Here is a 27391-nt window from a genome sequence, read left to right as displayed (position 1 = left end):
AAGAGGAGACGAAGAGAAAGAGGAAGGAAGAAGAAAGTGACAGGGAGAGAGAAAAAATGAGAAAAATGAAAGTGATGGGGAGAGAGAAAAAAATAATTAATAATAAAAATTGCAAGTTCATTTGCTTTATTTCAAACTTACAAGGACTCATTAAATTTTAGAGGTGTATTTGCAAGTTTTTAAATTTATAATGACTGATAAAATTGTTCAGAGATGTGTCTGTTGTATACTGGTCAGACCAACTCGGTCCAACCAGATAAAATTGTTCAGAGATGTGTCTATTGTATACCGATCAGGCCAACCGGTCCAACTGGTTGGATCGGTCAACTTGGGAACTAGTCCCTTGACCGGGTCAAGAAGTGGTCCGATTTTTAAAACAATGTTTGCAACAAGGCGAGCTTTGTACCTCTCGATTGACCCATCAGCATAATGCTTGATTTTGTATACCCATTTACAACCAATGGGTCTATTGTGTGAGGGGCGAGAAACAAGATCCCAGGTGTGATTACTAAGGATGGGTGTGGGGCGAGGATTGGGGTCCCCAGACCATACCCGTACCTGACTCCTTGTGGGTTCACCCATCCCTAAGACAAGGGGGACGGGAAATCCCTAACCCTACCCTGTGGGGATGAGATGTTGTTCATCCCCACCCTAGCCCGACCCAGAGGTTGGGGAATATTGGGTATTAATCCCCATGGGGATTTTCCATCAACAGGGAATTTTCCCCGAATGGCTTATATGAATTATTTTTAGCTTTTTTTTTAACATTGATATTGTATAATTCTTTAGTAATAACTCTAGACAATAAAATAAAAACTCATTGAAATATATGAATAAAATTTTGATATGAAAATAAATGTATATTTAGTTAATTTTTTAGTATATATTTTATTTTTTGGACTGGTTGTTTTTCTTTTGGTGTTGTTTTTTTAATAATATATTAACTAGACTTCCTAGTCTTTTCCAAAATCCAGAGCCGGAGGATCATGATGAGAGAGATTCAATGCTGGAGAATCATCCTAAGGTGAATGATCTATGGTGGATTTTGGCGATAGAGACTCACCAGAGTATAGATTTTGCATGTTGGTTGATTGGAGACTGTGGACTGTTAGAATGAGCAAGAAATGACTAATCAACAGGAATTGGAACCATGGTGAGAGGAGTGTTGGATGGTGACAAATGATCCAGTGGGACAGTTGGTGTAATGCTGGATAAAGGCTCACTGTCAGAAAAGGGAAAAACCTCATCATGAAAAACAACATCTCTGCTTACAAAAAACCTGTTAAGTTGTGGATCATATAATCGGTACCCTTTCTGAAGCATGGGGTAGCCCATAAAGATACATATGGTGGCACGGATAGTAAACTTGTCACGGGGTCCCACAGTGGTTGAGTAACAAAGACACCTAAAAACTAGTAGATAAGAGTTATCAAGTTTCCTTCTAAATAACAATTCAAAAGGAGTTTTACCTCTAGGAACCCATGTAGGCATGCGATTAATAAGATAAGTAGTAGTGAACACACGTTCGCCACTAAAGGTGGCTGGGATTTGGGCTTAGAGTTTAAGGGCCTGGGCTACTTCAAGGAGGTGACAGTGTTTTCTTTCAGCAAGCCCATTTTGTTGAGGGGTATAAGTACAAGAGCTTTCATGGAGAATCCCATGGGAAAGAAATAAATCGGAACACTGTTTGTCGAAAAAGTCTAAGGCATTATCAGTCCCAACCCTTTGAACTCGTCGTTGGAATTGTGTTTGGACCATGAAGAGGAAATTTTGGATGTGGGTGAATGCTTGGTTTTTAGTTTGCATGAGAAAGATCCAGGTTCCTTGAGAAAAATCATCAACTATGATGAGGAAAAACCTGGATCCATCATGATTGGGAGTAGAATAGGGGCCCCAGATATCAAGGTGAATGAGGGCAAAAGGTGTTTTCGTGGATGATGTGCTTATTGGAAAACATATCCTAGGTTGTTTAGCAATGAGAAGAATTGGACAATTTTGCTGAAGGATAGAAGCACTGCGACCCAATTGATTATGAAAAATAAGAGATTCATTATTAATATTGGCATTACAATAACTGTCTTTATTTGTAATGAAATCTATAAGAAAAACATCAGAAAAGGGCTCCTAGTAGTATAGGCCATGATGGGCTTTACCCAAGCCTATCTGTTTGCCAGTTGAAGGGTCCTGAAATGTACACATATTAGGGAGGAATTGTAAAGACCAATTATTATCACTGCAGAATTTTGACACTAAAATAAGGTTGAACTGGAAAGTAGGGACAAAAAAGACATTTCTTATAGTGATGGAGTCACTGAGTTTAACTATCCCTGTATGAGTGGCTAGAGTAATATTGTCATTTGGCATTTTAATAGAAGTACCTACATAACTGGCGGAAGCATTGTTGGTAGGAAGTTGGTTCAGCGTCTGGATGAGATGATTAATCTATTCAGGTTTGATGGAGCTTCATTTCCTGTGGTGATAGTCACATTATTAGTTGTGGGATTGCCAATTCTGTCTTTACGTTGACCATGTAGTTTCTACTTTCTAGCACATATCTCGATTATGATTTCTCTCTTTACAGTAGTCACGGTACATTTTCTTACCAGATCGGGATGATCTTGAGTCATTGGATCCAGCATGAAAATTCCTTAGAGATGGACTGTTGGATAAGTTAAATGAGTGGCCTTGGAGTTGACCATTAACTTGGTTGACTAGGTTGGTTGATTTCTGGCTGTTGGATGGCTAGAAGAGATCCTGGCCGTTGGCTTCTTTATATAAAAAACCACTATTTTCTTTTGCAAACCCTAGCCGCCCATCCTTTTTTCCTTCTCTTTTGCTCTCTCCTTTCTCTGTGAAAAAAGCGACAAAGTCACCACGATGCGGTGAATCCATGGAAGCCAGCCTTTGGCTTTCATCCTGAACAGCCAATTGATAGGTCCGACAAAGAGACGACCGGTTAAGTCTTGGTCAACATTTACGTCCGAAAGGGAAAGAAGCTCTCGTTTAATCCAAACAAGAAATGGATTAAACGCTCCTAATCCTTGAGTTGCTAGAATTGTTGTAAGGTTTCTTGTAGACCCTGCAATGGTATGGTGACGGAGTCAAGCTCATTCCACACGGCTGATAGCTAGTTGTAATATGCAGTTACACTTTGATTTTCTTGTTTAATCTCAGCAAGGCTTTGCCAGAGAGTAAACAACTTTGCCAGATGCAGTTGGCCATACATCTCTTTGATGTATCGCCATAATTCCTTGACGATCTCTATAGGTGGCAAGTCGACGGCAACTTCTTAGGTCAGAGAGTTGCTGATCCACAAGCAAACTAACATATTGCACCTAGTCCAATGCTTGTGGAGATGAGGGTCTGTCGGAAAAGCCACGGTTCCATCAAGGAATCCATCCTTGTCTTTGGTTATGAGAGCCCGTCAGAAATCACGAGCCCATGTCATGTAGTTTTCCAATCCAGTGAGAGTTTGCTTGACTAGAACAAGTTTTGGTCCATCGGATGATGGGGAGAAGAGAGCATTGCCAGGTTCCCGTCGATGATGATTTGGCATCACAAATTGGAATTGGAAGGGATACGAGTTTGGGCCAGAACCCGTTTGCCCAAATGGATTTGGGCCAGTTTGGGTCTATGAACCGGTTTGGTTTGACGGCTTGTTTGGCTATTTTGGTTGTATAGGTCCGTTTGTGTGTTTGGGCCTATCGCAGTGTTTGGGTCTATTTGGGTGTTTGGGTTGGATTAAGTGTTTGATGGGTTGGTTGAGTCAAGGCCCATATTTGGTGTGTTGGGTTCCTTTTTTTTTTTTTTTTTTTTCTTGTTTTTGCAGAGGAGAGTAACTAATCTGAGTGTCTGTTTTGCAAGTGAAGCAACAATAGAGGGCAGGATTGATTAGTGAGTTTAAGCAGCAACGAAAGCTTTGCTAGGAGGCATGCTCTGATACCATGTTACAATCTGGAAAGGAAGTGGCAAAAGCAGTAATTGAACTACTGAAGAATGCTTGGAAGATATTAGAGAAGCAAGAGTAGCAACAAATTGCAGAGAATGCCTAAGAGAAATAAAGCAATGTAAAGAAGAATTTCTGTAAAGTGTTGTAATGTATTTCATGTATCAAGGTTACAATTTATACAAGTAGAATGCAATCTTGTAAGGAAACAAATAAATGGAATAATTACATAATCAATATATAGAAGGCAACAATATAATGTTACTAATTACATTTTGATCTTGATCACACCAAATCTTTCACATTATTAGGATGTTGGTTGTGCATATCATCAATCAAATGTCAACAGTTAATGCTAAGTTTAGCACCTTAAGTTGTAAAATCATATATTTTCTTTTGAAAAAATATAAGTTAGGTTATCTGATTTGGTGAGGTCTAATCCGATCAAGCTTTATATACATTTATAAATTTTGGGTCTTGTAGATATTAAATATGTAGAAAATAAACCACCATTGGGTGGCCTAGTGGATAACTAGGACTTTTGGATGTATTACTCAAGAGATCTTAAGTTCGACCTACTTGGGTTACTCATAGTGGTGGCCACTGAGGGGATTTACCCAGCCGTCAACTTTAAAGTCCCGAATGATTAGTTAAGGTGCACATAAATTGGCCCAAACACTCCGGATCACCAAAAAAAAAAAAAAAATATATGTAGAAAATAAATTCTTATTTTCTTAATTAAAGTAAATGATGCTAACTTATATATATATAGTTGGTCTTTTTTTATTCTTTTAAGCAAAAGCTATCAATTCTTGGGATTTGTATTTGTAGCATGATAATTTATGGAAATAACCACTAAAACTGATTTTTATAAGTAGGTTAGAGAAGTTTTAAAATAAAATAAATTAATCAATAATTTAAATTTTTAATTAAATTAATAATTTAATAAATGTCTTTTAAGAAATTAAAAAAGCGATTGAATGTCACCGGTTTACAACTAGACTTGACAAACGGATGGGTTGGGCATATACGGGCCGAATAATGGCGATACAAGTCAAACGGGTACAAAACCTGAGGGTCAAAAATGTGAATGGGTAAAGAAATATACCACCGGTGCCCCGTCATGCGAGTACGGATGAACCTGTGGGTTACCCATTTCCCAAATCTGTTTTCACTTTTTAATTTTTATGTAGCACAACATAAACATTATCAATTTCATCGCGAATTCTAACACACATTGTTTTGGGAAACAAAACAATTTTACTGATCTACAAACCAATTTTACTTATTAACAAAACAAAGTGAATAAATAAAAATTTCTTTCATTTCTTTCTTTATCAGAGTGAACAATCATTACATGTACAAAACCTAAAATTTACACCAGAAATAAAACCTCATAAAATTACCTAAGAAATAAAATCTACAAAATCGACTCTGTTTGTTTAGTTTTTTAGAATAGTATTTTATTTTGAATATGATTTAATCAAATATGATAGGATTCTGAGAATGTGTTTGGTATGTTTTTAGAAAACATTTTTTTGAAAATATTTAGATTATTTTTTAACCCCCTACATTTGTTAATTTAGCTAAACACCCCCTACAATAAAAGTTTATAAATTAATAAAAACACCCTCACCCACCCAATAATTGTCGGTAGTTGACCACCACCATCAGACAGTGACCGAAAGTCGTCCAAATGGTGCACAACCAGTTGGATCTGACGGTTGTGCACCAATCTGGCATTTTTTGGCCAAAGATTTGGCCATTGACGGCCAAACGACGACCAAGATACAGTTGTTGTTTGGCCGTCAACAGCCAGATCTTTGGCCCTTTTTGGCTAGATCCATGGTGGATCTGGCCGGAAACAGATAGATCGACGCATGACCAACCAGATCCAACAAGTCGTGCGACTTCCAGCCACCATCCGGCAATGGTGACCAGTTGCCGACAAAAATTTAGGTGCAGAGGTGTTTTTATTAATTTTAAAACTTTTATTGAGAAAGATAATTATTAAATATTTTGAGTTGAATAGAACATGATTGTATTTTGAAGAATATTAAAACAATCACATCATTTGTGTATTTGTTTTATTATTTTGGATATGATTTTTGAAAAAGTCTTTCATATCAAACCCATAAATGGAGTCATAATATGCATTATTTTCACAAGACAAACTAAAATCAAGCTAGCCATGCCTAAACTTCCCCAAGAAATAATTGAAGATATACTTTCCAGGCTACCAGTGAAGAAGTTGGTGCAGCTCAAATGTGTATGCAAGACATGATTTGCATTAATCTCTGACCCTCAATTTGCCAAACTGCAGCTCAAACAACAAGAAAAAGCAAAGAAAACAACTATTACTAACCTGCATAAACTATTTTTTGCCAATTGGCCGTTTCAAACCATTGATGTTGAGGCGTTTTTTGATGGTGATGGTGATAGTGTATCGCAGCAGGTTGGTTATCCAGCAAGAAGTGTTTCTGAAAATTGGGCAGGTATTGGAGGATCTTGTAATGGATTGGTATTTTTGTTTTGTTATTCTAACGATTTACTTGTGTTAAATCCAACTACAAGAGATTCCAGGGAATTGTCGAAGCCTGACACTACTTTTACTAGTCAAGATTCGGTCTTTTGTGGACTTGGTTATGATGTCCTCATCGACAATTACAAAGTAGTGGGAGGTGTTATCTCTGTAGCTAATAGTGGTTCCAATTCCAAAGAAGCTAAAGTTGAGGTTCTTGAACTGAAAACCAATAACTGGAGAAAAATTTAGTATCCACACTCAATTATTAACATTAATGGACGAGGAGTTCTTTCGAAAGACAATTTGCATTGGCTAGGGACTCGAAAAAGTGATTTGGGATATGTGCGTGTTATAATTTCATTTGACCTAATGGAAGAACGATTCAAAGAGTTCGCGCTAGTGCAGGAATATCATGTATACAATCTGGATTTGGGAACTTTGGGAGACAACCTAGTCATACTTTGTGAACTTGAAGGAACTTTTTATGAGATCTGGGAAATGAAAACAATGGAGTGAAGGAACCATGGACTAGATTGTTTAGGGTCTCAATTGAAATATTTCCTTACTCTGAATTTTGTGTCACTTTAGTAGGCTTCAAAAACGATGGAAAAGTATTACTGGATTTTGATGGAAGGGAATTAGTTATGTACAACACAAAAGAAGAGACCTTAAGAAATTTCCTAATTGATGATGATTGGAATGGTTTTGAAGCAGTCATATATTGTAGTTTTTGAGCTGGAGAATACAAAGGAAACAGATGAAACAATTGCTTTTTAGAGAGAAGTTTTTGCTTAATGTTACGTTGCTTGTTCATTGAAAATGGGTTCAACTTATGCAAAAGGTTTAAGACACCGTTCACCTAAACTTGGAGTGAATATTTTACTAACAATAATTCACCACCACACGATTTTAACCACACACAAACCTTACATTTAACTACCTCTTAATTACAGCTAAATACCTTACTGAATACATAAAAAAACATCAGTTTAGACATCACAAAATCAGCTCCATTCTACTGCTCCCAAGGCTAGTTGCTGTGCTTCTCGTCTTCGACTTCTTCGCATCTTCAGTTAACAAACTTCAGCTGACTTTGTTTCTAGCAAAATATCATCAGCTTCAACACTCCTCCTTGATATTTTTGCTATAGAAACACCAAGTTCAAACCCTAGTTCTTCAAACTTGGACTTGTTCAATGCTTTTGTCATTATGTCAGCCAATTGTTCCTCACTTCTACAATGCACCAGTTTAACTTCTTTAGCTTGCTCAGCTTCCTTCACAACATGAACCTTGATTTTTATGTATTTAGTTCGACCATGTAAGATAGGATTCTTTGCCATAGCAACAATGGATTGATTATCACAATAAATTTCAATAGGCTCTCATTGGTCTAGCTTCAAATCCTTCAAAAGTTTTCTTAGCCAAATGGCATGATTCGCTGCAGTAGCAGCAGAAATACATTCTTCCTCTACAGATGATTATGCTACATTCTCTTGCTTCTTGGAGAGCCAACAAAATGCTCCTGAGTTTAAAGAAAACACATAACCAGAAGTGCTTCTCATGTCATCAAGAGAGCCAACCCAATCACTGTCTGTAAAGCCAACAAGATTGAACTTCTCTGATTTTCTAAACCATATTCCCAAGTCTGCACTTCCCTTTATGTACCTCAACACCCTTTTTGCTGCTCTAAAATGAATCTCTCTTGGTTCATTCATGAACCTAGATAGAAGGCTGGAGGCATACATTAGATCAAGCCTAGTTGTTGTCAAATACAACAAGCAACCTACTAGGTTTCTATACATGGACTCATCAACCTTGCTTGCACCATCTTCTCTACACAACTTTTGGTTTTGCACCAAAGGTGTGCTCACCGGATTGCAATTCTCCATGTTAAACTTCTTCAAAATCTCATTTGCATACTTCCTTTGACACACAAAAATCCCATCTGCCGATTGGTTTATCTCCATGCCAAGAAAGTATGTCATTTCCCCCAAATCAGTCATCTCAAATTCACTTTGCATGGCTTGTTTAAACTAATTCACATGTTTTGCATTGCTTCCAGTAATTAGTAAGTCATCAACATATAAAGAGACAACAATCAGCTACTCTTCAATCTTCTTTACATAAAGTGTATGCTCATTTGGACTCCTTGTGTAGCCTAGGCTGTAAAGATGCTCATTTATCCTGCTGTACCAGGCTCTGGGTGCCTGCTTCAAGCCATACAAGGCTTTATGCAGCAGATACACTTTGTCTTCTTGCTGCTCCAACACAAACCCTTCAGGTTGTTCAACATAAATTTCCTCATCTAACCAGCCATTTAAGAAGGCTGATTTAACATCAAGTTGGAAAATTTTCCACTTGAATTGAGCTGCCAAAGCTAACAAAAGTCTAATGGTGTCATGTCTTGCAACAGGAGCAAAATATATGAAAAATCTACTCCATATTGTTGCACATACCCCTTAACCACAAGCTTTGCTTTATTTTTGTTGATTGATCTATCTGAGTTCAGCTTGGTTTTGAAAATCCATTTCACCTAAATTGTTTTTTCTGTTTTTTGGTCTGTCAACCAATCTCCGGGTTTGGTTTCTTTGGATATTATTCATTTCCTCCCTCATAGCTTCCATCCAATCCCTTGACTTTACAACTTCAACATAGGACATTGGCTCCATCACAACAACATTACACCTCTCATAAACATCTGACAGTAGCCTAGTACCTCTAACTGAGGTTTCTTGATCTACATTTGAGTCATTTTCAAAATCATCTTGACTGCTTGAAACTTCTTTTTGCAGCAGCCTTCCTTCATCTTCAACTTCTTTCTTTTCCCAATTCCAAAAGGATAGCTCATCCACTCTAACATCTCTACTTATCAGAATCTTCTTAGTTTTTAGATTGAAGACTCTTAAGGATTTAGAGTTGCTACTGTATCCAATCAAGATTCCTACTTCAGCTTTCTCATCCAACTTACTTCTTTTACTTGCTGGAATATGAGCATAACACACACTCCCAAAAATTTTATGATTTTCTAGTGAAGGCTTAACTCCATACCAGGCCTCAAATGGAGTTAAATTGTTGAGTGCCCTGGTTGGAAGTCTATTGAGAAGATAGACTGCAGTATTCACAGCCTCTACCCAAAATGATTTTGGCAACTTCTTTTCAAACATCATGCACCTAGCCATCTCCATAACAGTCCTATTTTCCCTTTCGCTAACTCCATTTTGCTATAGAGTATGTGGACTGCTGAATTGGTGCCTTATTCCAGCTCCCCTGCATATCTCTTCAAATTGGTTTGAAGTATACTATGTCCCATTATCGCTTCTAACTAATTTAATGCTCAAACAAGTTTGGTATTCTTCCAACAAATTGAACTTTCTGAACATGGCAGCAACTTCACTCTTTTGTTTTAAAAAATAGACCCAACTCATCCTAGTGAAGTTATCTATAAACAACACAAAATACTTGCTACCGTTCAAGGAAGGAGCCTGCATTGGTCCACAAACATCACTGTGTATCAATTGCAGCTTCTCAACAGCCCTCCATGCTTGATTTTGAGGAAATGGTTGCCTACTCAATTTACCAAGTTGGCAAGCATGACACAAACTCCTCCTTTCTTCTATCTCTAGTACATTCTGAACCAGATTTTTATACTTCATTTCTCTAAGGGCATTGTAGTGAAAATAGCCAAATCTCTTGTGTCATAGTTCAGATTCATCTATGCTAGCGGTATGGGCCTGAAAATCTGGTTTTTTCCACTCAACAGGGAAGTTTTTTCCCATCAGTTTTACTCTTATAAGCTCACTACCATCATTATCTAAGATGATACATGATTTGTTTTGAAAATGTAACACATAATTCTTCTCTAACATTTGTCCTACACTTAACAAACATTGGCTAATTTCAGGAACATACAACACATTTAAAATAAGTTTTGTACCTGTCGAAGTTTAGACTGCTACATCACCTTTTCCCTTGACTTCCACTAGATCTCAATTTCCAATTCTGACTATCGACTGATAACATTCATCCAAGTCAACAAAATTAGTGTGGTCTAGTGTCATGTGATTGGTGCAGCCACTACAATTAGCCAAGTTTCTATGCAGGTATGTGTTGCATAGCAGGAGGCTACAAACAATTGCTCTGCCTCTTGGTTTTGTTGCTGATTCTCCATTACTTGTGCTTGCTGCTCCTGCTAGTTTCCTTTGTTTTTGTAAACCTTCTCAATGTGTCCAAGTTTCTTACATGACCTGCATTGTATCCCGAGCCTAAACCAGTAGCGATTTTTTGCATGGTTTTTCTTTTTGTAGTGAGGACATGGAGGATATCCTTTCTTTCCCCATTGATTGTTAGCCTTTTCCTTTCCCTTCTTATCCTCTTGCATACTTGTTATTTCCTCCCTAAACTGGTTTGCCTTTTAACATTGCAATCATAGCTCCCTCACTGCTATCTTCTTGTCTTAGCAGCCTCCTTTGTTCTTGAGCTTGTAAAGCATGAACAAGCTCTGATAAGGAGATTTGGGACATGTCCTTAGAATCCTCCAAGGATGAGATTTTTGATTCAAACCTTTCGGGAAGACTTACCAACACTTTCTCTACAATCCTCTTGTCTGTCAGTTCTTCACCAAGTAGCAGAATTTTGTTGACTATATTCATGAGTCTATCAACATATTCTTTGACTGACTCAGCTTCCTGCGTTCTCAGCATTTCAAACTCTCTCCTTAAGTTCAAAACTTGTATGTTTCTTGTTTTATCACTTCCCATAAACTCCTCCTTAAGGTTATTCCAAGCTTCTTTTGGTGTCTCACAAGCCATGAACCTTGTGAAGACTAAATCTGAAACAGCTGACTGAATGCAAGACAAGGCTCTAGGAGCTTTGGCTGTTTCTTCTTCATGTAGCCTGCTCTGATTCAAGGTGGGGTTTGGTCCCAATTGAGGTGGATGTCTCTCTTCTACCACATATTGCCACAAACCATGCCCTCTCAGGTAAGTTTTCATTTTGACAGCCCAAAGTGGTATTGTTCATCATTAAAAACAGGAGGAGGAGGGAGAGAGATCATGTTTGAGGCCATTAGAAGAAAGTTTGATTGCCAAATATTGCTTGATTTCAAGCACAAATACAATAGAGAAAGAGATGAATGACCAAAGCTCCACAAGTCCTCCAAGATCTCGGTGGAGGCTCTATTGCTCTAATACCATTTGTAGTTTTTGAGCTGGAGAATACAAAGAAAACAAATGAAACAATTGCTTTTTAGAGAGAAGTTTTTGCTGAATGTTAAGCTACTTTTTTATTGAAAATGGATTCAACTTATACAAAAGGTTTAAGACACTGTCCACCTAAACTTGGAGTGAATATTTTACTAACAATAATTCACCACCACACAATTTTAACCGCATACAAACCTTACATTTAACTACCCCTTAATTACAGCTGAATACCCTGCTGAATACATCAAAAAACATCAGTTTAGACATCACAAAATCAGCTCCATTCAACTGCTCCCAAGGCTAGCTGTTGTGCTTCTCGTCTTTGGCTTCTTTGCATCTTCGGTCAACAAACTTCAGCTGACTTTGTTTCTAGCAAAATATCATCAGCTTCAACATATATGAAGAGTCTAATTTCACCAAATGTTGCTGTTGATGATGAAGCAATCAGGCTAAATCAAGCAGAGGATGTAGAAGAAAAGGGGTAAGATTCCAGTGAAGAGGTAAGGGAAACTATATATCATACTCGCATATTTATTTATTTTTCCTTTCTATAAATGTTTCCTCATTGTTTTTCAATATCTTATCATATAGGTTCAACTCAAGAAAAAAGGTAAGAAGCTTGAATAATACATGTTGAAGGTATCGGCAAATGCGGCAAGTTTTGGAAGAAGAAAATGTTAATTACATCTCATGTACCTGAACATCTTTCCATGGTTCTTTAAGTTTCTTTTTTCGGCTTGGTATGTATTACTGATTCCAGGAGAACTGCAGAACTTCAAATAGCCAGAAATTCTGAAATTAAACTGGAAATATACATCAGCATTGGAAGCAAATCTGAAGTACCATTACATGAAGGAGAAACATAGGCATATTGTTGGTTTGATTAAGAATTTAAAGTCAGTGTATTGTAATGAGTGATTAAAGTGGTTCGGTAATTTCCAATGTATCATGCATTTACCTTGTAAGTTGTCGCTGCTTTGAGATATGCAAAAATTTATTCATGTACAAGAATAATGATAGATGATATATGAAACTAGCAATAATCTTTTCTAGTCCATTGACAGTGCACTTATCCAGCCATACCTGTTTGAGGTTTCCCTAGTGCATTACCAGGAGACGTGTTTCAGTCACCCGCTTCGTTTCTTAATAGTTCTATATATATCTCTGTATGCATCTGTAGTTCTTACTGGGATGAGCATAACCGTGCTTTAAAGTTGAAAATGTTGTTCTTGCATACACCACGCAATCTGTATTCTGGAAAGGAGTACTCAATGCAGCTCAAATGAGTAGTATTCAAATGATCTCACTGATACATGATGCTAGATAAACATAATTACATAATTTTACTGCCAATCTCAGTGATCCAACTGAGGGTAACGCTAGCAAAATAAGGTAGTATTGATTCAAAGATACTAAAATCTGAAGCAACTGAAGCTCATTAGATTGCAAGCTACTAACTCTAATGTCAGTTTCATGCTTTCATCTTTGTAAACAACTCGTTAGTGGCTCAGTGTCACACTTTTTTCAACTGGCACTAGCAAATTCACATTTCTCTTCATGGTAATTCTTCTTTTCCCTCAGAACTTACACTGTCCAACGTATCTTAATTATATAACATAAAGAAACTAAATAAACAATCAGAGTTTAAAAATACAAATTATCAAAAGAGAAACAGGGTTTGGTGTTGGAGAGACAAAGAGAACAGAAGTCTATGTCTACTTAAATTTTCCATAATACATTGTTTTTAAAATTTGGAGCAAGTAGGTAAGAACTTGGAGGAAGCTCCTTGGTGGAATCTTCACAAGTTGGTAAATGGAAATTTATATATTTCAATTTGCAATTCCTTAGGGTTGGATTTACTGAATAAACAATAAATTTGTATGAAGTACACTCCACAACGCCATCTATGAATATTTTACCCTGAACTAGAGTCAACTTCATTTGTATGAAGTACACTTCTTTTTTAAATTATGCATGCATTGATCAATTCAAGCATTACCAACTAGTCAGCCTAAAACTAAAATATATTAAAACAATAGCAGCTTACAAAGCAAGCACATTTCAAGGTATAAATTAAATCAACCTACCGAGTCCTTCATATTAATCTCATTAGCTGTTCTATACTTCACATTTACCTGAGCAAACAAAAAATCAAGCAGAAGAGCCATGCCAAAACTTCCTCGAGACATAATTGCAGATATACTTTCAAGGGTACCAATAAAGCATTTGATGCAGTTCAAGTGTGTATGCAAGGACTGGTATGCATTAGTCTCTGACCCTCAATATGCCAAAATGCAGCTCAAACAAGCAAGGGCAGACAACACAACTAACATGCATAAACTATTCCTCACAACCTGGCCGCTTCAGAGCATTGATTATGAAGCGTTTGGTGATGGTGTTAGCAGAAATCTATCACGGCAGTTCGCTTATCCAACGAGAAGTATATATGATGCAGAGATTCTAGGATCCTGTAATGGGTTGGTATGTTTAGAGTTTGATTATGACAACTTATTTTTGTTGAATCCAACCACTAGAGATTCCAGGGAATTGCCAAAGCCTGATAGTACTTCTACTGATGAGGATTCAGTCTTTTACGGGCTTGGTTACAATGTCTCTGTCGATGATTACAAAGTAGTGAAAGGTGTTATCTCTGCCGCTAGCAATGGTCCCAATTCCAGAGATGCTAAAGTTGAGGTTCTTAAACTGAAAACCAATACCTGGGGAAGGATTCAGTATCCACACTCGAGTATCAACATTGATGGACCAGGAATTCTTTTAAACGACACTGTGCATTGGCTAGGGACTTGAAAAAGTGATTCAGGTAACAATTATGTTTGTGCTATCATTTCATTTGATCTAACAGAAGAAAGATTTGAAGAGTTTGTGCCTTTAAAGGATTATATAGACCAGAACATTAATGGTCTAGATTTGAAAATTTCCGCAGACAAACTATCTTATTTTTTTCATCGTGAAGAAAATTATTTTGAGGCGTGGGAAATGAAAGAATATGGAGTAAAGGAGTCATGGACCAGATTGTTCAGTGTCTCAAGCGAAACATTTCCTTTTTATGAATATTCTCTCACTCCAGTAGGCTTCAGAGAAGATGGAGAATTATTGCTGGATTTTGATGGAAGGGAATTAGCTGTGCTCAACACCAAAGAAGAAACATTAAGAAATTTTCATAATTCTTGATGATGGGGATTGGTTTAAAGCAGTCATATATGAAGAGAGCCTAGTTTCACCTAATGTTATTGTTGATTATGAAGCAATCTGGCTAAACCAAGCAGAGGATGCAAATGGAAAGGGGGAAAATTCCACTGAAGAGGTAAGGGAAACTAACTATCATAATTGTAGCAGGCCAGGTCATATGCAATAAACTTAGTACAAATAATTATTACCAGGAACAGACGGTCAGACCACAGGCAATGTTGTACTCCGATAAGTCCACACTTTGTACCTGAGAAAATGTATTAACACTGGAGAGAAAATAATATGTATATTTATTGTGTACATAAGGTTTTGGTGTTTTATTAACTATTTTTACTTGTTTTTGCCTTTTTTCTTTTTTCTTTTTAATTTTTATAGAAGTTTCCTTATTGNCTATGTCGATGATTACAAAGTAGTGAGAGGTGTTATCTCTGCAGCTAGTAATGGTTCCAGTTCCAGAGATGCTAAAGTTGAGGTTCTTGAACTGAAAACCAATACCTGGAGAAGGATTCAGTATCCACACTCGAGTATCAACATTGATGGACGAGGAATTCTTTTAAACGGCACTCTGCATTGGCTAGGGACTCGAAAAAGTGATTCAGGTAACAATTATGTGTGTGTTATCATTTCATTTGATCTAACAGAAGAAAGATTTGAAGAGTTTGTGCCTTTAAAGGATTATATAGACCAGAACATTACTGGTCTAGATTTGAAAATTTCTGGAGACAAACTAGTCTTATTTTTTGATCGCGAAGAAAAATATTTTGAGGCATGGGAAATGAAAGAATATGGAGTAAAGGAATCATGGACCAGATTGTTCAGTGTCTCAAGCGAAACATTTCCTTTTTATGAATATTCTCTCACTGCAGTTGGCTTCAGAAAGGATGGAAAGTTATTGCTGGATTTTGATGGAAGGGAATTAGCCGTGCTCAACACCGAAGAAGAAACATTAAGAAAATTCATAATTCATGATGATTGGGATTGGTTTAAAGCAGGCATATATGAAGAGAGCCTAGTTTCACCTAATGTTATTGTTGATTATGAAGCACTCTGGTTAAACCAATCAGAGGATGCAAATGGAAAGGGGGAAAATTCCACTGAAGAGGTAAGGGAAACTAACTATCATAATTGTAGCAGGCCAGGTCATATGCAATACAACTTAGCATAAAAAGTTATTACCAGGAACAGACTGTCAGAAAACAGGCAATGTTGTACGCCGATTAGTCTACACTTTGTACCTCAGAAAATGTATTAATACTGGAGAAAAAATTATATGCTATTAATACTGGAGAAAAAATTATATGCATATTTATTCTGCAGGGGTGATTTAGGTTTACATAAACGTTTTGGTGTTTTATTAACTATTGTTACTTGTTTTTGCTTCTTTTTTTTTTCCCTATTTATAGGAGTTTCCTTATTGTTTTTTGATATCTTTTCATGTAGGTTCACTAATACATGTTGAAGGTATTGGCAAATGCAGCAAGTTTTGCAAGATAAAGAAAAAGCCAATTACATCTCCTATACCTGACTTTGCTTCCATAATTCTTAATTTGTTTTGTCAGGCTTGATATGTATGCTAATTCCAGAATAACTGCAGAACTTCAAATGGTCAGAATTTCTGAATATTGGTGGAATCAGAGTAAACGCAGAACTAAATAAAACTGGAAATATGCATCAACAAGTGAAAGCAAATCTGAAGTTGCCTTTACATCAAAGAGTAAAATTGGCATATTATTGGTTGGGTATAGAGTTTATTGTCAGTTTACTGAATTGAGTGATTAAATTGTCCAATCGATTTCCAATGTACCCTTATCTGTTGAACAAAGCCGTTGTGCTATTTTTGTCCTAGCCCCTGTTTATTGCTTTTATAAGAGATTACACTAAGGGTACGTTTGGATCAAATAATATATTATTATAGGGGAATGTTATATTAATGGAAAGATGAATCACCTTGAAGAGTACTGAAAATGTTTAGGAAAATGTGTTTAATTGATTGAAATAAATTGGTAAGTATGTTATATTTATATGTTTGGTTAGGAGGATAAATGAGTGGTCATCTTATATAGATTACTAAATTGTCCTTTTTTTTTTTTAATATTAATACAATATTATTTTTATTATTATTTTTTGAATTTTTTTAACCCTCTACATTTGAAATTTTGCTAAAACACCCCAGCCATATAGAACTTTAATTTGTAGCAAAATCACTCTCACCCACCCCAAGTCACTACTGGCAACCAACCATCGCCGCCGACAGTTGATGAAATCATGCACGACCTGCCATATATGGCCAGTCGTGCACCGAAAAAGTCCAATCATGGATTATAGATCCATAGTCGTTTCACAACCAAAGATATGGCCATGAAACGACTAGATCTGGGCATTTCCAACTGTGCACAGATCCATGGCGGAAACCCTAGTTAGTAAATTCGCGAATTATACGTCCACCCGTATAATTCACGTATTATTCACGAACAGCCGTATTTTATAAGCCCAGCCGTATTATTCGCGAATTATTCCCGTATCCGAATTTTTGCCGAATTTTTATAAACATATTTTTCACCATTTTCCGTATTATACCCGTAAAATTCCCGTACCCTTTTTTTGCCATACCCGTATATTTGAAATGTTATATAGATTTTAACCAAGTGGCCTATGAAAAGTGCTAAAACTAGGATTGATATTGCCGTATTTTTCAAAACGTATTATTGACAATGTGTCGTATTAAACTCGTATATACATGTATTGTATTTTTTCCGTATTCGAATTTTATGGCCGAATTTTTACAAACGTATTTTTCACCATTTGTCGTATCATACCCATAAAATTCTCGTACCGTTTTTTTGCCATACTCGTATTTACTAATTAGAGTGGAAACGGCCTTACTGGCGCATGACTGGCCAAATCCCGCCGATCGTGCATCATTACGGCGACTGTCGTCGGTGATTGGCGGTGGTCTTGGGTGGTTGAGGGTATTTTGTTAACTTTTAAACTTTTTTGTGGTTGGGGTGTTTTAGTAATTTCTCAAATATAGGGGGGTTGGGGGAATTGTTATTTGGTAGACATTTGAGGACAATTGTGTCTGAAATGGTATTTAATTAAAAGCAAAATAGGTATAAAAATCAAATTACCTCGATAATCTTTTTAATAACAGCCCCTAGGGAGAGTATTTGATTGTCCTCTACATTACCAACAGTAAACACTATTTGCAATAAAAGATACCCGTAATATTTTATTAATTGTAAATCAAACAATGGAGTCTTGCAAAATAAACAAAGATTACCCTCATTATCTTATATGACCCTGAACCAAACGCACCCAAAGTGTGAAAGTATTTCGCAAATAGTTAAACCCAATTTTCCTAATTTTGAAGGACAAAATTGCTCTCATTCATATTTCTTTAGCTTCTTCTTAAAAACCCATTTAACACATTCTCCATAACTATAATTCCTATCAAATCACTAAATTTTTTTTTTTAATTATCTAAAGGCGATATTGTATGATTTTTTTTTTTTTTTCTAAATCTTGGGTGATTAAAATATTGACAAAAGATATGTTAGTTTAACTGAGATCTTTCATAAAAAAAAAAAAAAAACCATTGCAAAGAGGTATTTATAAAAAAAAAAATTACGAAAAAAAAGTGAAGACGAGAAGTGACTGATAGAAGGGTCTCAATCGCCAATAGGACTTACAAGAGGAATCTGTAATTTTCCTATTAGTAACCGATAGGGGGTTATCGGTCACCGATAGGACCCATAGGGGGTATTGAATGTACCATAAATTATAGAAAATAATAATAATAATAATATAGAGGAATTGAAAGGGTACTTAGAAGATTATTTATTCACCTTGAAAACATTGCCTAATTTTTTAAAAGTATTAAAAACCCTTGACATATGAGTTTAATTATCAACCTCTGAGTTTATTTCATATACTCTTTTATGAGATTGTTTAATATAACAATCTCAAGCTTTTCGAAAATCATCAATAACCCCCTATAATTGTTGAATACTTTCTTGTTGTATAATAATTAACTTAGATAAAAGAATAAATTAACGAATAAAATACAGAATAGACAAAATAAGAGAATTGAGAACTCTAGGACTTACTTGATATTGCTCAAAGCCTCTCAAATTTTGGATTGATTGCAATGAAAGGGATCGCCGGGGGGTGCTGTATGGGATATTTATTGCCATCACACCCCTCACTTTCACCGCCTCAATAACAAAAGCGGTGGATGGCCCCTTGGACATCCACCGTTTACATATAAGTGTATTTAACCTTACTCAAGAAAAACTCAGTGGGAAACAAACCTAAGTAAAGAAACACAAGTCTATAATGAAACTGCAATGTGAAGTTAGACGTGCTTCATACTACCTCATTAAAAACTTTGTTAGGAAAACCCAGTGGGACAAAATCTGATCAAGGAAAAAAGAGTACAATGCATATATGTCCAGTACAATAAACTGTTCTGGAAACTCCCCCTAATCGCTACTCCTCTTGATCAATGCTCTCCCTCATAATGGCAAGATTAATTTAGTAACTTATTAAGCTGCAACATGTCAATGCCATACACTAACTTTTCAAATGTTGATGTCGGTAAAACCTTAGTGAATAAATCTGCAAGATTATAACTAAAGCGTAGTTGTTTGACATTAATCTCTCAATTTTGTTGGAGTTCGTGAGTGTAAAAGAACTCCGGTGAAATACGCTTGGTTCTGTCTCCTTTGATATGTCCTCCATTGACTGAAGCAATACATGCTGTATTGTCTTCATTTATAATTGTGGGAGAATCTGAAGTACTTGGAAATTTTCATGTACTTTCAATATGATAGATGACAGATCTTAACCATACGCATTCTCAGTTGGCTTCATGAAGTGCAAGAATCTCAGAGTGATTTGAGGAAGTGGCAACCAATGTTTGTTTTGTGGAATGCCATGATATTGCAGTACCATTGTAAGTGAAAACATATCATGTCTGTGAGCGGGCTTTATGAGGGTTAAAAAGGTACCCAACATCTGTATGACTAACTAATTTAGGATCATTAACAGATTTCTTTGGATAAAATAATCCCAAGTCTTTTGTTCCACTGAGGTAACGACAGACATGTTTGGCCCCATTCCAATGTCAACGAGTTGATGCAAAGCTAAATCTTGCCAACAGATTTACTGAAAATGTTATGTCCGGTCTTATACATTGTGCCAAATATAATAATGCACCTATAGCATTTAGATACAGTACTTCAGGACCAAGTATCTTTTCGTCGTCATCTTTAGGAGGAAATTGATCCTTTTTAGATTCAAGAGATCAAACTACCATTGGGTTACTCAATGGGTGAGATTTATCCATATTCAATTGCTTAAGGATATTCTCAGTATAATTTGATTGATGGAGCAAAACTGCATCTGAACAATCTTGATTTGTAGGTCGAGACAATACTTTGTTTTCCCTAGATCCTTCATTTCAAATTCTCTTTTTAAGTACTTCGCAACTTTTGTGAGCTCTTTAGGAGTCCCTATTATGTTCATGTTATCGACATATATTGCCATAATTGCAAATCTTGATTCTAACCTTTTTATAAAAACATAGGCATACAAGTTCATTGATATATCCTTCCTTCATCTGATATTCACTGAGACGATTATACCACATTTGTCCTGATTGCTTCAACCCATATAACAATATTTGCAATTTTATTGAATACATGTTCTTTTTATTTGCTTATGGCACTTTGAATCCTTCAGGTATTTTTATATAGATATCAGTATCTAGTGTCTCATACAAATATGCAATGACAACGCCCATGAGACACATATCATGTCCTTTTGAGACTGATAAACTAATCAAGTATCAAAATATGATAGCATCCATCACTGGTGAATACATCTCATTAAAGTCAATTCCAAGTCTCTATAGGAAACCTTGAGCCACTAGTCTGGCATTATACTTAGCAATCTCATTTTTCTCATTTTGTTTCCTTGTGAATACCCATTTGTATTTTACGGGTTTCATGTTTTCAGGCGTTTGGACTACATGTCCAAATACATTACATTTTGCTATGGAGGTTAGTTTTGCTTGAATTGCCCCTTCCCATTTTGGCCAATAATGTCTCTTTCGACATTTATCAACAGAACGTGGCTCAAACTCATCATTCATAATTTCAGTAGCTACTGCGTATGAGAATATGTTATCGACAATAGTTGTCTCACGATTCCACATTTTTTTACTATGAGCATAGTTTATAAAAATGTATTTATTTTTATGTTCTTGTATTCCTTTAGGGATTTGTTCCTCTTCAGGGGCTTATGTCCTTTTGGGAACTATTAACTCTTCTGGAGTTAGTTTAGAAGATGTGGAATTGTTTATTATTCCAGTATTGTCAATATTGGCACATATATGATTCTGTGTCTTTTGTTTCCTAGGAACAATATCCTTGGCTCCAATAGGCCTACCACGCTTTTGGTGTGTAACAAATGAGTTGATCGTTGCCCACATGGATTCTTCATTGGTAATATCAATCCTTGCTAGTGTATCGACAACAAGAATTTATGATCCCGTTATTTTTGTTGCATCTATAAATGCATTAGGCATTTGGTTGGCAATATTTTGCAAATGTGTTATTCCTTGCACTTCAATTTTAGATTGAGATGTACGAGGACCTAAATGAGACTCAAAATTCACTTTCTAAGAAAGTTCAGACCTTACTTCAAGAGGCTTTACCTTTCCCCCTAAAGGAGGAAGTATTCTCTCATCAAAATTGCAATCCACAAAACGTGTAGTAAACATATCATCCGTTGAGGGTTCAAGATATCTAATGATGGATGGTGAGTCATAGCCAACATATATTCTCAAACAATGTTGGGGTCCCATTTTAGTGTATTGGAACTTGCCCAATATAACCAAAAGTTCTTAAATGGGATATATTAGGCTGATGTCCAAATACAAGTTGTATTAGAGAGTATTGATGATATGCAATGGGTCTTATGCGAATTAATGCCAAAGCATGAAAAACAGTATGAGCCTAGACAAAGGTCGGTAATTGCACATGTAATAACAAAGTTCTTGCAATTACTTGGATACACTTTATAAATGACTCTGCCACACCATTCTTGGTAAATACATGTGGTACTGGGTGCTTAATATCAATTTCCATTGTTGTACAATAGTCATCAAATGTCTTTGAGGTAAACTCATCAGCATTGTCCAAACGGATTGCTTTAATTTGGTAATCTAGAAAGTGTGCCTGTAATCTGATAATTTGTGCTAGCAATCTAGCAGAGGCAACATTATGGGTAGATAGTAGACAAACGTGTGACCATCGTGCCAATACGTCAATTAATACCATAAAATAGCGGAAAGGTCCACTTGGTGGATGAATAGGTCCGCATATGTCCCCTTGAATCCTTTGCAAAAATGATGGGGATTCTAGTCCAACTTTAGTGATGGATAGCTTAAGTGTCAATTTGTCTTGTGAGCAAGCAATACAAGTACTCTCATTAGGTGATAGAATCTTCAGGTTCTTTAATGGGTGCCCATGTGAGTTTTCTATGATCATACGCATCATAGTAGATCTTGGGTGACCAAGACTATCATGCCAAATTTTGAAAGTCCAAGATCAATGAACTTCTAGTTTATAACTTCATAGATTTCAATATTCTTCAAGAATGTGTAATATAACCCTTATGAGAAAGCAGGGAGTTTCTCCAGTACATGCTTCTGGCATGAAATATTAACAATGATGCATAGAAACTCTCCATCTTTTTAACTTAAAGTTTCAATGTGGTATCTATTGAATCGTATATCTTTGAAACTAAGTAAATTTCTTTTGGATTTGCTAGAATATAAAGCATTATTGATACCTAATTTAGTTTCGCTTGGTAGCATGAGTGTTGCTCTTCCGGAGCCCTGAACTATGTTTGTAAATCTTGATATGGTATTTATTTTAGCCTTAGTAAAGGTCAAACCTGAGAAATATTTTCTATCTTGAAGGATGGTGTGCGTTGTTACACTGTCTACTATACAAGTGTCTCCACCATTACTGGATATCGATGTTTCAATTTCGAAGTTCTTCCTTAAAAAAAAAAATTACGTTAGTAAGGATGTTTACAGAACTTCATCTTCATTATATGGAACTTCAGGTCCATTTTTTTTTTTTTTCTTTTTTGTCTCTATTTTACAAACTTTAGAACTTCAAGTTCATTTATCACATATGAGATGGAAGCACAATTACTGACGTTGTTTATCGAAAATATAATAAAAGCAGATCCAACCATAAATGTTGTATTTAACAAGAACAAACATATCTGACCATAAAGACAATATTCAACAATAATAAATAAATCTAGCCATAGAGGCGGAATTTAACAATAATAAATAAATCCATCCATAGAGGCGGAAATTAACAATAATAAATAAATCTAGCCATAGAGGCAAAAATTAACAATAATAAATAAATCCGACCATAGAAGGGGAATTTAACAATAATAAATGGATCCGACCATAAAGGTGGAAATTAATAATAATAAATAAATCCAACCATAGAGGCGGAATTTAATAATAATAAATAAATCCAGCCATAAAGGCAGAAACGAGATTAAAGAACATATGTAGGATCGAAGTACGTATTTTCAACGTGTCACTTGTTAAGCTTTTCGTACTGATAACGTGTTGTGTAATAATTAACTCAGATGAAAGAATAAATTAACAAATAAAAGAGAGAAAGGACAAAACAAGAGAATTGAGAACTCTAGGACTTAATTGATATTGCTCAAAGCCTTTCAAATTTTGGATTGATTGGAATGAATTGGATTGATTTGAATGAAAGGGACTGGGGGGTATTTCACCTAGGGGTGAAATCGAGTTGAGCATCTGGTAAATTGAACTCGACTCGATCTCTACAGTACCAAGTTCGAGTTTGAGCTTGAGAAATCAAGTTCGAACTTGAACTCAGTACTTGAAATTAGAAATCGAGTTTGTATAATCGAGTTTTAGTCGAGTTCGAGTTCGAACTCGATTTCGAGCTCATCTAACAGGGATGGATTTGCAAATTTTATCACTCTTAAATTACATATGACCCCTATTACTTTAAAAACTATCAACTTAACCATCGAGCATAAAAATACTTACGAACAAATCGAGTTCGAGCTCTACTATGATCTCAACTTGATTAACTACTCAAACTTGAACTTGACTCGACTAATGTCGAGTCGAGTTCGAGCCAATATCGAGTTAAGTTCGAGTAGCTCGCAAGCTACTTGACTCAATATTCACCCCTAATTTCACCCCCTCAAGTAACAAAGGCGGTGGATGGCCACCCTCCTTTTTTACAACATTTTTTAAATTATTAAAAAAAAATCCCCCTGCTTCAGGTGAATTATCAACAATTATAAAAGTGTTTTTAATAGTTTCTGAAAACTTAGAATGCACTTAAAATTAAATGACTTTGCAGAGGGTGTTTAAAATAAAAACTATTGTATTTAAGTCTCTTAAAAACGTGGGCCCATTGGTCCCACACTTCTTATTAATTATATCCCCATACCACGCGTCTCTTTCTCTCATGATAAAAAACAGTAAAAAAAGAAATACTCAAACAGTCAAGTGAAGTAACATGGCGTTAGCTGTGTCACTGACCAAACCATAATCCATCTTCTTCTTCTCCACCCTCATCATCCTTTTCTCCTCCTCCTCTACTCTCTCCTCCTTGGACCCAATTGTGTCGCGATGTTCGCCGCAATTCCATGCGATCCTCTTCATGAACTTCACCGAAACTCTCCAGATGATCGACCTCTGGTACGATTGGCCCAATGGCCGGAACTTCAACATAATTCGGAGCCAATGGGTGGCCTCCTTTACGACCCCGAATGGAACAATGGGATGTCGTTTTTTTACTCGTTGGAAGGGAAGGAGTGCCGAAGTGTGCAGCTGGAGGTGGGGATATTGCGGCCGAACTGGCTCGAGGGAGCGGAGTGTCTGGGACAGCGACACGTGAATGGGTTTGTTTGTAATGTTTAGCAAAAAGTTGGGTTTCTTTGGTACTATGAAGATGTTTTCACTAAGAGACCCGTTTGTTGGGTATTCTACACTGGTATGTATTCAATCAATTTTTTCTCAATTAAATTAAGATTTAATTTATGGTGTGTTTTATTTTTTATCAGAAAATAATTTTAAAAAATTAATGTATGATTTTAACTTTTTTAGTTGAATTTTAATAATTAAAAATATGTTGGAAAATATTTCTATAGATTAAAAGCTATAGAAAATTGTAAAAACGACTTTGATTTTACAGTAGTTCGTAACATTGTTTTGTATCCGTAAAGACATTCAAAAACTGTTTTTAGATTAAAACTTTTGAAAAGTATGAAAACAACTTTTAATAGCATTTTTATTTTACATTGATTTTTAGGTTGTACCCGTAAATTGTTTTCAAAAACATTTTGACTCATTATTAATAACATTTTTTTTTGTATTTCTTATTGTTAAAAATGTAAAAACCGCATATTAATTCTATATCAAACGTTGCATTATATTATTATTATTTTTTTTTAATAATTTGCAGGGAAAGAAGCTCATGTGATGACATTTGAAGTGGGGGCATTGCTTGAGGATGAGAATTGGCAGGCCCCTGTTTACTGCTTTTCAAAGCGACAAAATAGTGAAGAAGTAAAACAAGAGAAGCCCAATTTCATCAAGGGTGCTTTTCAAAAAAGATTGATTGATGGGGCTCTGTCGAGACTCTATGACTCTATGAGGGACTCAAATGTAATTGTGCTTATCATGCTTCTCCACTTTTATGGTGAATAATAAGTGTATTATTGTTAATTAGTATATGTTAATATGTAGTTGTTTATATTAAATAGAGATTAATTAAATTAAAAAAAAAAAAAAACTCAAACTACTTGGAGCTATGTATGTAAATCAAAACTAATATAAATTAATATAGAAAATATTTTTAAATGAGCAGGTCTAAATAATAAATTATCTCTACAAATTTTAATAGTCACCCTTGATAAAATAAATAATGTTTAAATTGATTTATTAATTATATATAACAATTAGAATATAATTTTAGAGTACTTATAAGATAAAAGAGTAAAAAGAAAACAAATATTAAAACTCTATAGGCTAAATTTAAAAATTAAATCAAGAGTTGATGACATTAATGCCCTTTGAGGTATGATATAATAAAAAAAATCTCCTTAAGGTTTTCGAAAAAACAAAAATTTATCTACCTTTAATAAACTTTTATGAGCCATTAAAATTTACACTGATATGACTTATGAGCTAGTAAATATTATCAAGTTATAATTTTACCGTTTATTGTAACAACTAAAATTTAGTGGTATCAGACCTCATGGGATTAAGGTTATTAACATATAGATAATGTTTAAATTGAATAGACTCATTATTTTTTATAGTTAGAATCTAATTTTAGAGTCCTTATAAGATAAAGAGTTATATATATATATATATATAAAGTTATCTTGAAAATGAGAGCTAAATAAATTATTATTTCAAAAAATTCTAATGGCTTTATTTAAAAATTAAATTAATAATGTTTAAATTGATTTAACTAATTCTTTTTTAGAATTATAACATAATTTTAATCCTTATAAGATAAAGAGTAAAACAATAAAGAGTTAATAACAAAAGTCCAAAACTAATGGGACTAGTAGCCGGTCCCACCCATAACCATGGCCCATGGGTCCTCTTGGGTCACTTCTGAATTCCTATCAAAATTAAACATTGTAACATAACGATCTCCTTTATATCAATTTCTGTTGTCTCGATCTAAAAATCACAGCAAACAGAGCAAGCAAATCACATGTCTCATTTTGGTCAGTTGTTTTTAAGGTCATTGTAAAGTTTAAATCTTAGTGTTTATTTTGTATTAAAAAAAAAAAAATTATGCATAATCTAGTCTCATATTACGCCAAATATTGGATAGGATTATTCATAGTCCAATCTCATACCCAGAGGCTGTCTCTAGAACATTTGTGACCCTAGGCAGGAGTTACTTTGGAGCCCTCTAATAATATGAGCATATATTAAAAAAATTATTATTATTATTATTATTATTTTCTTTTTTTTACATTTTGAGATGAAAAACAGCAACCGACAGGCTAACAAGATTAGGTTGGTGGGGGGTTTTGGAGAGTAGATGTTGGAGAAGTGATGGGTGGTGAAATGGGTAATTTCCAATGCCAAGATTGATAAGAAAATGCTTGAGAAGTCACGGCCCAAAAGGTATCGATGGCCGACGATTGGCAAAGTAAACAAATAAGGTATGATAGCAGTTTTGGTGAGAGGGCTGAGGGGAGGAAGATGGTGGTGTCGGGGAAGGCCAACAATGTCGAGTACATGCCAAAAAGGTTGAAAATGGTTGTCCTGTGGTGGAGTTGGGTTGCGAGATTCATAAAAAATTAGTCAAATCGAGGGCTATCAAGGTTGGGAAATGATAAAATGATGATTTCGGTCGATTTTGATGAGAAAATCGACCGGAACCAAAATTGACC

General features: G+C 35.5%; 3 protein-coding genes, 1 long non-coding RNA gene and 1 pseudogene across 6 annotated transcripts; 3 read left to right on the top strand and 2 right to left on the bottom strand.

Annotated features, from left to right (window-relative positions):
• Window positions 1-6137: 6137 nt before the first annotated feature.
• Window positions 6138-6719, top strand: LOC116116830 (F-box protein CPR1-like). Its single transcript, XM_031402880.1, has 2 exons — window positions 6138-6215; window positions 6270-6719. Exons 1-2 carry the CDS (start codon window positions 6138-6140, stop codon window positions 6717-6719), a joined length of 528 nt encoding a protein of 175 aa, XP_031258740.1.
• Window positions 6720-7948: 1229 nt separating this feature from the next.
• Window positions 7949-8491, bottom strand: LOC116116829 (uncharacterized mitochondrial protein AtMg00810-like). The gene has a single exon (XM_031402879.1). The coding sequence runs from the start codon at window positions 8489-8491 to the stop codon at window positions 7949-7951; it is 543 nt and encodes a 180-aa protein (XP_031258739.1).
• Window positions 8492-11748: 3257 nt separating this feature from the next.
• LOC116116842 lies at window positions 11749-14262 on the bottom strand. 3 transcript variants are annotated; one of them, XR_004125873.1, is made up of 4 exons: window positions 13807-14262; window positions 12755-12925; window positions 12368-12463; window positions 11749-12120 (listed from the first exon to the last, which is right to left on the bottom strand). It is a non-coding gene; the product is annotated as an uncharacterized LOC116116842 (long non-coding RNA). The 3 variants fall into 3 exon arrangements; XR_004125874.1 differs by lacking the exon at window positions 13807-14262 and having other exon boundaries at window positions 12368-12474; window positions 12755-13800; XR_004125872.1 differs by lacking the exon at window positions 13807-14262 and having other exon boundaries at window positions 12755-13800.
• A 705-nt stretch (window positions 14263-14967) lies between these two features.
• On the top strand, window positions 14968-16121 carry LOC116116827. Its single transcript, XM_031402878.1, has 3 exons — window positions 14968-14996; window positions 15257-15480; window positions 15748-16121. Exons 1-3 carry the CDS (start codon window positions 14968-14970, stop codon window positions 16044-16046), a joined length of 552 nt encoding a protein of 183 aa, XP_031258738.1. The 3' UTR covers window positions 16047-16121.
• Window positions 16122-24576: 8455 nt separating this feature from the next.
• LOC116116826 lies at window positions 24577-25679 on the top strand (annotated as a pseudogene).
• Window positions 25680-27391: the final 1712 nt, after the last annotated feature.

The sequence above is a fragment of the Pistacia vera genome, unplaced genomic scaffold, assembly GCF_008641045.1.
Source record: "Pistacia vera cultivar Batoury unplaced genomic scaffold, PisVer_v2 Contig785, whole genome shotgun sequence".
Taxonomy (NCBI): domain Eukaryota; kingdom Viridiplantae; phylum Streptophyta; class Magnoliopsida; order Sapindales; family Anacardiaceae; genus Pistacia; species Pistacia vera.
The sequence above is the reverse complement of the archived record's forward strand: the minus strand, read 5'-3'. Positions and strand labels throughout refer to the sequence as shown.